This window comes from Erpetoichthys calabaricus, chromosome 8 (assembly GCF_900747795.2).
Source record: "Erpetoichthys calabaricus chromosome 8, fErpCal1.3, whole genome shotgun sequence".
NCBI lineage: Eukaryota > Metazoa > Chordata > Cladistia > Polypteriformes > Polypteridae > Erpetoichthys > Erpetoichthys calabaricus.
Genome location: NC_041401.2, coordinates 91901293 through 91913563, shown reverse-complemented (window position 1 = coordinate 91913563; position 12271 = coordinate 91901293). Strand labels below are relative to the sequence as shown.

General features: G+C 41.0%; 1 protein-coding gene across 2 annotated transcripts in view; it reads left to right on the top strand.

Moving 5' to 3' along the window:
- Positions 1–12271, top strand: part of akap1b (A kinase (PRKA) anchor protein 1b) — a 145694-nt gene that overhangs the window by 100769 nt on the left and 32654 nt on the right. For both annotated transcript variants that reach the window (XM_028807090.2, XM_051931225.1), the window contains one exon: positions 8235–8362. In XM_028807090.2, the coding sequence (XP_028662923.1) occupies positions 8235–8362 (128 nt within the window). The remainder of the gene's footprint in view (positions 1–8234; positions 8363–12271) is intronic.

Below are 12271 nucleotides of genomic sequence, written 5' to 3'. Positions count from 1 at the left end.
AGATCTAAGTTTGGTGGAATTACATTATTGTCATTTTTAGCAATTTTAAATGAACTCTGAATGAATTTCCTTTGAATCATTACCAAATAGTACTACATGTACTGACTTGGAACAATCTGAGAATACACAACTACTGCATCAAAAGCTTAAATGCCCACGCAAACCCTTCACCCCTGCAGCATATGGTATTGTACATTGTTTGTTTTGAAATAAAAATGTGAATTTTTAAGTCATCACATGCCCTTAAATAGTGCACTGCTTATTAAGACCTTTTAGCCAATTTCACATTGTTGGATAGGTTAAATTTAAGTGATGGTTAGATTAATTAGAGCCAGCAGCAATCAATCATGGGCGTGTCTTGTCTAATTTAACCTGTTTAATTTTGGTTCATTGGTTGATTGACTGACTAAGGGCAATTACTTTTTCACATGGGTGATAAAGGTGTTAATTTTTTTCCTTCAGTAATACAGTTTTGAAATGATTGTTTTTTGTTTACTCGGGTTGTCTTTTGTATTATAGTAAATTTGTTTGGAGATAAGAAACAATTGTGTTATGAATAAACAAAATGGAAGAAAATTTGGAAGGGGCAAATACTTTTCACCGCACTTGTTTTTATTTTACCAGACATGGTTTTATCAAATAAAAACATGTCATTGGATGTCTAGTGCATATTTAGGATTACAACTGTAACACATTGCACTTTCATCACCAATAACTGTGTGTCATCCTCCCTTTGTCATCAATTCAGCAGCATGTTTTCTTAGTGTCAAGCCAGTCTTTGTCAAAAAAGATAAATTCTCTGCATATCCGCTTTTAAAAGATCCATCTCTGGCTACTTTGGACTGAATTGATCAGAATTGATTAAGATTTCTAATGTTCCCAGCATGTCTATGGGTGTGACATTTTTGGTAGCTATCAAAAGAAAAGTGGTCCACCTCTGTAATGATGTCAAGTTTTACAAAAAGTTGGTTTACACGCAGAAGTACAGACTTTTACATACAGTTGCAAATGCATACAATCATTTTGTATAGGCATGTCAGCCAACCTGTATAATTCTCTGGAAAAAAAAAAAACTGTCAAAACGTTTTGCAATTTCTCTGCCTGCACACATTGAGGTTGGTAAGTTAAAGTTAATAAGCTACAATTTGCTCCTGCAGCCTTTCAGTCAGAAAAATTAGTAAATGCTGTTGTTCAAAACATTCTTTTTACTTTGTACAATGTAGGTTTGACGTACTTTTGTATATAAAATGTTTTTTTCTTTGACGTCTCATTCGTTTTTTCTTTTCCTCAGACACATTTTTCATTTCTACTGTACTTCAGATTATTTCATGGTAAAGGACATTCTAAAACAGTTTTTGTAGTTTTACAAGCTGCTTCTTTTGGTAGAGATTGCAGCTTATTGTTTTAATTTTTATACTGTGTGCTGTTTACTAAGTTACATGTATACGTTCTGAAAGAACAATGCCTGGCTTTCACTTAGTCAAACAATAAAACCGTTGAGTAAACAACGGTAAAGGTGTGGTTACTTATTTAAAAATGGTAAAATTGGATAAGAAATTCAACCCCCCCAATACTATTTCAAAACACAACAATTATTCATGTTAGCTGTGGACATTTGATATCCATTTTTTTCCCGTACATGTTCTGTACTCCTGACAAATTCCACCACGGAGCCTTTGATGAGTTGTGGGGTGTGCACAGCATGGGCCTTCCTGTAGTCAACTATCAACTCTTTCGTGTTTTCCACAAGAGAGGTTGTTATACTTGCATCAGTTTGCCAATCATCATATCTCCATTCTGTAAGCTGACTCATACCTATTGCTGATGATGTATGTCACCATTGCCATCCACAGGCTTAATGCAGTTGTACAATTGTGAGTCAACATAATGAACAGAAGTGGGCTGTGTAAACAGCCCTGGGGCACACCATTGCTCAGCATATTGGTACAGGTAATGGTGTTTCTAACAGAGACTGTCTGGGGTGTCTCTATTGGGAAGTCCAGAATCTAGTTATATAGGGAAGTGTTATAGCCTAGCAAACCCAACTTCCTTTTGAGCTTCTGAGGAATGATTGTGTTGAAAGCTAAACTGAAGTCAATGGAAAAACATTCTCTTGTCCAAATGGGACAGGGCCAGATGAAGAGTAGATGATATGGCATCTTTGGTGGAATGGTTAAAATTATAGGCAAATTGGAGAGATCTATGTAATGTGGGTAGTCTGTCTTTCAAGTGACCAAAGAATAGCCTCTCAAAGCATTTCATTATAGGAGGTGTGAGTGCTATAAGACAATAGTCATTGAGATAAGAGACGGACGACTTCTTCATGGGTATGATGGCGGTGGTTTTGAAGTACTTGGAGATGAATGCCTGCCTCAGGAAAATGTTGAAGAAATCTGTAAAGATATTAAGTCAGTTGGTTTATACATTCTCTGAGCACTTGGTCAAGTATGTTGTCTGGACCAGCAGCTTTTCATTGATTTTCATTCAATAAACTTCACATCAGCAGTAGCCAAGCACAGTACCTGTTCTTCCTGAGGGCTACCTTATCACCTGATCTAAAAGCAGCATTTTGAATCCAAATGCAATATTAGATGCATCAAAACACCTTTAAAGATTAAAGATCAGTACCCAAATTGACTTGTATATACACTTATACAGTATACAGTGTCCAAAACCTGGTTTATTTTCTCACAATAATATAAAATGTTAACAAAGAATATTTTTTTCCCCAAAATGTAATCATTTCATGAATAGGCATGCCTCAGAGAAACACCTGAAAGTCATCTGAGTTTCCATTACATATATTGCATTAAACTCCTTGCCTGCCTGTCTTGCTGGTATCACTGTTTACCAGTCAATAAATATTGCTCCTTCTTTCCAAAATCTTCCGCCAAAAAAAACATATTGGAGTATTTTAATTGACGAAGTTCTTGATTAATTACTGCACAAATCATAATTCATGTAAATATTTATATTGTACATGTAGATTTTATTGTTCACAGCATTTATAATGATTCCAAATTATGTATTTGCATATACAGTAATGCGCAGATTTGCAGCTATATTCGGGACTGGCTATTTGGCCGTATGTTGGTCACAAAGTGTTACAGGTCATTGCAATTAAGTCAGTTGAGGTCTTGTGTGTGTGTTACTGTTGCACTTAGCACAAACCCATCCTAACCCAATGTTGAGTGTTTGTTGTGCCACATAGGGCTGTGGAGTCAGTACACAAAATGTTCCACTCTGATTCCAACTCAGATTTTTGTATTTATGGTACTTCCGACTCCTTTCCTATTTGTAACTTAAGCCAATATATAATAAGTTTGGTATCACCCATTTTTGTTTTTGAAAGAAATTCATATTTTCATGAAGATACAATTAAATTGATTTAAAAATACAGCTAGGGCATTACTAGTATTTAAAATGCCAGTACTGTTTGAAATGACTGATTTTTAATTTATTATTTACTTATGGCTGCAAATGCCCATTTCTAGCAGCCATTCCTTCAGTGTCCTATTGTTAAACTCCTTTAGCTTATCCTTAATTAGTTATGTTTATATACTTAGTGGTTATCAGAGAAACCTTTCTTACTGCATTAGCACCAATGAAACCTGTTCACATGTTTCAAAAGGTACTGGCATTTCTAAAGTTCAGTTCTGGGTTCAAAGACCGCCAAAATAAAACCGCCTTCTCAAGAAACATGTCTGTGGATTGTTGTGTTTTTTGGTAGAGTGAAGGTTATTCCATATAAGAGCTTGACAAAAAAGGCAAACTGAATTAGTTAGTATATTAAAGAAGGGGAAGGCCCAGATAGGCAGTAGCATAAGATCTGTAGTTTGAGAACCAAACTTCTTACTGGTCCTCAGTTGTCATCTTCATTAAACACTCACTAAATACCAGTGTTGTAACAGAGAAAAGCTGAGTCTGGAAAGACTTTAGTTTATTTTGTAATTTCAATAATGAACATTAGATTTTTTTTTGTGATCAGGTTTGTATTACTGTATATTAAAAACAAAATAACATGAAATATCAACAAAAAAAATGAGATAGGGTGGGTTTAGATCTTTTCTATCCCAACATTTAATTTTGTTAATAAAAAATAAAAAAAACAGCTGTGGTGAACAGATTATTTTAATTGGAAAAATTCTAAGGGTAAAAAATTGGTATTGTCTGATTCTAATGGCGTGGAATTTATAATAGGGATTGGTCCTAAAATCTTGATTAGATCATCCAGTAGTGTATTATTTTTCATCTTTCCCCAGAGCTTCATCTTTTTTTTAGAAAATATCTATTAGTATATAATCTTTTGTGTTAACGGCTGCCTAGTGAAAGCCTTTATTAGTGAATCAGTCTTGGTCTTTTCTTTAAAACTCTTAATACAGCCTTCTACTAGCAGGTTTTTAATAAAATACAACTTGAAAGGTCACTTCCCCAGAAGAACTAAAATGAATGTGACTTACCTCTGCAATAATAACAAGGATCTGGTGTTTCAGAATCTGGAAGCAAACATTTTTCTTCCTCCTTTTTCCTCCTTAAATAAACGGACTATCTCTCTGCTCTTCTCTCTGGGTTTTTTCTCTTCTTTCTCTCCCAAAGAATTTTTAAAATTTAGAAGGATCAGAAGGTTGTATGTCCCAGGTTTTACTCCAGGAGATGGACCTGGCCACTTAGTTTTCCCTTTCCAAGGGCTGAGAGGCAATTTCTTTCCTGTAGCACCTAAAGGTTTCAGAAGAAATAGAGGATTTAGCTCACTTATTCATTTCTTGGCCTTTAAGAAGGCCAAAAATTAATTTGGCACTGTTTATCGTACAGTATTACGTACAGATAGCTTTAACAGCAAGACACATTGACTTTCTCTGTTTCTTTTCTAGACATACAAGTATACATATTAATATAGGATATGTTGTATTCCGTGGTTGACATAAGTGGTACGCAAGTACGTATGCACAGCAAAATATTTACAATGCACAGAATAGTCGCAGTGTTTTTCCCTCTTAACAGCTCAAAGGTGTGCCTTATACACATACACAACATCTCATTTTTAAAAGTGAGGCTCAACTTAAAGATATTGGTTATTACAGGTATTCTGCACTTTTTGTGAATCATAATGTTATATTACCTTAATTTTATTTAAGTCTTTTATGCTGTTTTCCTGCTGCATCTGGGATACTATCAGAATTCCGCCCATAATATGCTGGTGTGGTTCACTAAATTTTTAAAAAAACATTTTATTTGTCTGTTTCCCAGGTTCCATATTATCTATGAGTGTTTTTTTTACTTTGGAAACATTTTGGTTTGCCTTTCGAATTTTTAAGTCTCCTCTCCAGACACTGCTTCATTGCTTACTGCATGTAGCAGTACAGAATGTGACTTGAGTGTTAATGCAGTGTGTGATGTGTGACCTAAGTTTTCTACCTGCTGAAAATCAAATTGGAAAGAAAAAAGGCAGTCATGCATTTGAGGGCTTTTAAAGAAAGCAAAGGACTCACTGAGGTTTTAAATATTTTTTTTTTTCAGCCTGAAGTTAGGAATTTTGTGTTAACCATGTGTATTTCTTCCAGATACACACAAAAATACACTTCTTCTTCCACATAATTATTCTGAAAGCCTGTTAGTCCAAACTGATGTCAAAGCAGAGAACACTTGAGTTAATTTCAGTGTCCCAATCTCTGCAAAAAGAGGTTTTCAGAGAAATGGTTAAATGACATTCCCTGGTTATAGTCTAATGCAGAGTGCAGTGAAATATACAGATTTTAACCAAGCATACCCACAACTTGCCTACAAAACGTCTCCTTCATAATAGATGAACATTTTAGCTTTCCACTTTTCAGTAATTAGAAAACTAGTAAAAAGCCTAAAAGAGTTGAAGTAATGTTATGACAAAATGCAGATGGGGATATTGCATGTAATGGTTGATCAATGGGAACACAAACAAAATGAACAGTTAAAAATTACTGAAAATGTCTTTGTACTCATTTTCCATGGAGCTAAACATGCATGACCAAGTCCTGGTTTTGCACAAGATCTTGCTCATTTGAAGAGTCTTGGTGGTGTTGATGAGAATGCTGATTACATGAAGGTAGGTGGCAAACACATTATGCGCACAGTTTCTACTACGGTCATCTTTGTTGTTAAGAAAAAATAAATCTGCAGGGTTCTATAGAATTCTTTGACAAATCGGAGGACATCAACAAATCTGAGCTAAAAATTGTATCCCGTTTCCAAGAAAAGGTGAACATCTTTATTTATTCCTTCATTTTTTGCTTGCTTAATTTTACTTTCTGCTCATTTTGCAACAGACAAGGTTGATGATCTTATTTTATGTGATCAAGTTGGGTGAGGAATGGAAGACACAGCAAGCTTGTGCTGAGATGGGGCTGCTGTTAATGTTACCATGTAGAATGGAGTAGTCCCTTAGTGTTTGCCATCAGTGACTCCCTTATTCACGTGCTTGGCACCATACATACAGTAATATACTGTACGTCAGAACTGCTCCAAGTCAAAGGACACATTGAAGTAGCTTTATGAAAAGAAAGAAACTGTTTGAAAAGCTAGACAGCACACAATATGCAGTGGTGTGCATAGGGGCATGAAGCAGTGAATAAAATTTGGAGGCTTTTACCAGCAATACAGAATCAAGTGTCAGATGTTTGATATCTGCATAGAACATTTTCACTGCTTCCTCTCAGACTTACTAGGTATTGGCACTATATTGCAACAGATGTCTAATATTTTAGAATGTGCAGCTCATAACACAGTAAAGGTAAGTTCATGGTAGTGGTGGAATGCTCACACTTTAACCAGTGTTCAGTACAGGTAAATAGCACCTCCTCATGCTGATGCTGACATAAACAGAGTGTATCTGTTAATAACATTGATTTCTGAATTGGAAGCACAGTATGCATCACTCAGTGCATGTGTCACTTATTTTAATCTTTGTATCATTTTGAACTAAACAAGACAAGACATTAAGGTTTTTTGGGGAAAAAATTGTATTCACGTATGAAGCCTGTCCATATGTTGAGAATATGCTTTGAGGGAATGGATGCACTTCTATCTGCCGCCTCTGTGTAAGAGATTATAAATAATGTTAATATCAGCAGTTCAGACACCTATACCGATATTCAGAAAACAATACTCTTTTCTTTTATGCTCCCTTTAAACAGCGCTGCTTATAAGAGGGAACTTTCAGTAGTAAACATTAGGAATAAATATTAAAGCTGCCTGTCAGACAAGAGCTTTTTTGCATTGATGCATATGTAAAATAGTATTGTGTGTGTAATAGTTTTCATTGTGTGTGTGTGTGTGTGTTTTTTTTTAAGAAATATAGATTCATAGCTCATCAGACCTAAGGAATCCCTCAAGAATTAGCATTTGTATTGAGTATTTACTGCAAAATGACATTTGGGAGGGTGTCAAAACAGTAAACCTAATGCATGCATGTATTGTTCAACACTGCAAAGGCATTGAGCTCTAAATGCCTAAGGCCAACTTGGCAAGCTCCAGATGAATTTTGAGTATTAATTGAAATAAGATGGCTACAATGTGTAGCTTATCCACGTATTTGTAACAAGGCTTATTTTTTATTTATTTTTTTTACCATGTTCTTGCATCATCTTCATGCTTTCAGCCGTGGCAGAGAGTAGATTTGCCATCTGCAGATACTTAAGGGAAAAATGTACAGGTAAATATGCAGCCTGCATCATATAGACATATTTTTCTGCCAGGGAACTGGATAAACTTAAAAAGTCTCCTACACATACATAAACTTTGAACATTAGGAAAAGAGGTTTTGTTATATAAAACATACCTAATCTAAAGTACCCGTGCTTGCTGCACAGAGATGGTTAACAGTGAAGCACTGTAATTTTGTTAGTCAAGCTGGGCTCCTATGTAGTATTTAAGCATTTATGCTGCTATGGGAAACAGAGCACATGACTCAAACTCATACTGAATCTGAAAAAAAATGCAGTTTTTGAATAACAATTTTGATCAGATCAAGAAAATTTATGCAAAGATTCTATACTACTTGGGGCTTTTGAACTACAGTATACCTGGTTTCTGCAATTATGTGTTTGATAAGTTGTCTGAGTGGTGAGCTTTTAGATTAGTGTTTTTTTTTTCCCCATTATTCTTTTTTTCTTCTTCCTGAATATAATGCATGGCTGGAAAATCTTGTATCAAAGATTTTACTGTAACTTAATTTTAAAAGCATTTTTCCCCCCATCTTGTAGGCACACAGCAGCAAGTTGATAAAGCATTGGGTCTCATTGGCAAGAAGTTTAAAGAACTGGACTTAACAAACCTGTATGCTCCTCCCCCTCTGCCTCTTACATTGCCATCTCTACCGATCACATCCTGGGTAAGAAAAATTGTTTCACCAAATGTAACATTTAGTGGAGGCAATGATAACAAAGTTATGTACTTTTTATTAAAGTTATTAAAGATGATTTCCTCGGTTTCTCTTGCTTAGATTTACAGTAGTCTATGAAATTCCCTTTTATGTTAAGAATTATGCATAAATAGCATACTTTTTAAACCCATGAGAATAATTGATTTTTGTGTTGTACCTGAATCACACTTAATTTGTTTGCTCTGTGCAGTGAGTGTGACTGAAAACCATTTTCTTGCTAATTTTGTTTTGTTTAATGCTACATAAGCAAGTGGTGTCAGATGCCAGCCATCCAGCTCATCCTTTGGTTTCACTCCTGCCTTCTGATAAATGCTACCAAAGCCTCACTACATGCTGCACTCTCATCAGGGACAGCTTCTTCCCCCAGGCAATACGGTCACTGAGCTCTTGGTACCCTGAACTTACCTGCCCTGTGCTGTACCCACCTGCTGCATTATGTCTAATTCCACTGTATCTTACAACAGTATTGCTGTCTGCACTTTAACTGCTTTTACCATCTATACTTTTATCTTTTTTTTTTTTTTTTTTTTTTGCATTACTGTTAAACGGTACAATTTATTTCTGTGTAGTGTAATGAGTCTCCGTCACAAGCATAAAGGTTTGGGAGAATATAAGCCCCGTATACTTGAAGAAAAAAAAAATGCAATAATAAGAGGGGGGAAAAAAAATCTTTCCCATGGGCTCACCACCTATGGGAGGGGCCAAGGAGGTCGGGTGCAGTGTGAGTTGGGTGGTGGCCGAAGGCGGGGACCTTGGCGGTCCGATCCTCGGCTACAGAAACTGGCTCTTGGGACGTGGAATGTCACCTCTCTGAAGGGGAAGGAGCCTGAGCTAGTGCGCGAAGTTGAGAGGTTCCGGCTAGATATAGTCGGGCTCACCTCGACGCACAGCTTGGACTCTGGAACCAATCACCTTGAGAGGGGCTGGACTCTCTACCACTCTGGAGTTGCCCCCGGTGAGAGGCGCCGAGCAGGTGTGGGTATACTTATTGCCCCCCAACTTGGAGCCTGTACATTGGGGTTTACCCCGGTGGACGAGAGGGTAGCCTCCCTTCGCCTTCGGGTGGGGGGACGGGTCCTAACTGTTGTTTGTGCGTATGCACCGAACAGCAGTTCGGAGTACCCACCCTTTTTGGAGTCCCTGGAGGGGTTGCTAGAGGGCATACCTTCTGGGGACTCCCTCGTTCTGCTGGGAGACTTCAATGCTCACGTGGGCAATGACAGTGAGACCTGGAAGGGCGTGATTGGGAGGAATGGCCCCCCTGATCTGAACCCGAGCGGTGTTTTGTTATTGGACTTCTGTGCTCGTCACGGATTGTCCATAACGAACACCATGTTCAAGCATAGGGGTGTTCATATGTGCACTTGGCACCAGGACACCCTAGGCCTCAGTTCGATGATCGACTTTGTGGTCGTGTCGTCAGACTTGTGGCCACATGTCTTGGACACTCGGGTGAAGAGAGGGGCGGAGCTGTCAACTGATCACCACCTGGTGGTGAGTTGGCTTCGATGGTGGGGGAGGATGCCGGTCAGGCGTGGTAGGCCCAAACGTGTTGTGAGGGTCTGCTGGGAACGTCTGGCAGAGCCCCCTGTCAGAAGTAGCTTCAACTCCCACCTCCGGCAGAACTTCGACCACATCCCGAGGGAGGTGGGGGACATTGAGTCCGAATGGGCCATGTTCCGTGCCTCTATTGTTGAGGCAGCTGACCGGAGCTGTGGCCGTAAGGTGGTCGGTGCCTGTCGTGGCGGCAATCCCCGAACCCGCTGGTGGACACCGGCGGTGAAGGATGCCATCAAGCTGAAGAAGGAGTCCTACAGGACCCTTTTGTCCTGTGGGACCCCGGAGGCAGCTGATAGGTACCGGCAGGCCAAGCGGAATGCGGCTTTGGTGGTTGCTGAGGCAAAAACTCGGGCGTGGGAGGAGTTTGGGGAGGCCATGGAGAATGACTTTCGGATGGCTTCAAGGAGATTCTGGTCCACCATCCGGCGTCTCAGGAAGGGGAAGCAGTGCAGTGTCAACACTGTATATGGTGGGGATGGTGCGCTGCTGACCTCGACTCGGGACGTTGTGGGTCGGTGGGGGGAACACTTTGAAGACCTCCTCAATCCCATTAACATGCCTTCCAATGAGGAAGCAGAGCCTGGGGACTCGGAGGTGGGCTCCCCCATCTCTGGGACTGAGGTCACCGAAGTGGTCAAAAAACTCCTTGGTGGCAGGGCCCCGGGGGTGGATGAGATACGCCCGGAGTTCCTCAAGGCTCTGGATGTTGTAGGACTGTCTTGGCTGACACGCCTCTACAACATCGCATGGACATCAGGGACAGTGCCTCTGGATTGGCAGACCGGGGTGGTGGTCCCCCTCTTTAAGAAGGGGGATCGGAGGGTGTGTTCCAACTACAGAGGGATCACACTCCTCAGCCTCCCTGGAAAAGTCTATTCAGGGGTCCTGGAGAGGAGGGTCCGTCGGATAGTCGAGCCTCGGATTCAGGAGGAACAGTGTGGTTTTCGTCCTGGTCGCGGAACAGTGGACCAGCTCTATACCCTTAGCAGGGTCCTGGAGGGTGCATGGGAGTTTGCCCAACCAGTCTACATGTGTTTTGTGGACTTAGAAAAGGCATTCGACCGTGTCCCTCGGGGAATCCTGTGGGGGGTACTCCGAGAGTATGGGGTACTGGCCCCCCTGATAAGGGCTGTTCAGTCCCTGTACGATCAGTGCCAGAGCTTGGTCCGCATTGCCGGCAGTAAGTCGAACCCGTTTCCAGTGAGAGTTGGACTCCGCCAGGGCTGCCCTTTGTCACCGATTCTGTTCATAACTTTTATGGACAGAATTTCTAGGCGCAGCCAGGGTGTTGAGGGGGTCCGGTTTGGTGGGCTCAGGATTGGGTCACTGCTTTTTGCAGATGATGTTGTCCTGTTTGCTTCATCAGGCCGTGATCTTCAGCTCTCTCTGGATTGGTTCGCAGCCGAGTGTGAAGCGGCTGGGATGAGAATCAGCACCTCCAAATCCGAGACCATGGTCCTCAACAGGAAAAGGGTGGAGTGCCCTCTCAGGGTTGGTAGCGAGATCCTGCCCCAAGTGGAGGAGTTCAAGTATCTCGGGGTCTTGTTCACGAGTGAGGGAAGAATGGAGCATGAGATCGACAGGCGGATCGGTGCGGCATCCGCAGTAATGCGGGCGTTGCATCGGTCTGTCGTGGTGAAAAAGGAGCTGAGCCGCAAGGCGAAGCTCTCAATTTACCAGTCGATCTATGTTCCTACCCTCACCTATGGTCATGAGCTATGGGTAGTGACCGAAAGAACGAGATCGCGAATACAAGCGGCTGAAATGAGTTTCCTCCGCAGGGTGTCTGGGCTTTCCCTTAAAGATAGGGTGAGAAGCTCAGTCATCCGGGAGGGGCTCAGAGTAGAGCCGCTGCTCCTCCGCATCGAGAGGAGTCAGATGAGGTGGCTCGGGCATCTGATCAGGATGCCTCCTGGACGCCTCCCTGGTGAGGTGTTCCAGGCACGTCCAACCGGGAGGAGGCCCCGGGGAAGACCCAGGACACGCTGGAGGGACTATGTCTCTCGACTGGCCTGGGAACGCCTTGGGATTCTCCCGGAAGAGCTAGAAGAAGTGGCCGGGGAGAGGGAAGTCTGGGTATCTCTGCTCAAGCTGCTGCCCCCGCGACCCGACCTCGGATAAGCGGGAGACAATGGATGGATGGATGGATGGAAAAAAAATCTTTATAGACACAAGTTCAGTGTGGACCTCAGGTGAGACAAGCTGGTGGTGGATTTATATAATGGGAACAGAAAGAGGTGGGAATCTGTTTGAGCCGGAAGTGATGTCATCATTAGGCAGGCTCTTGGGAGCAGAAGT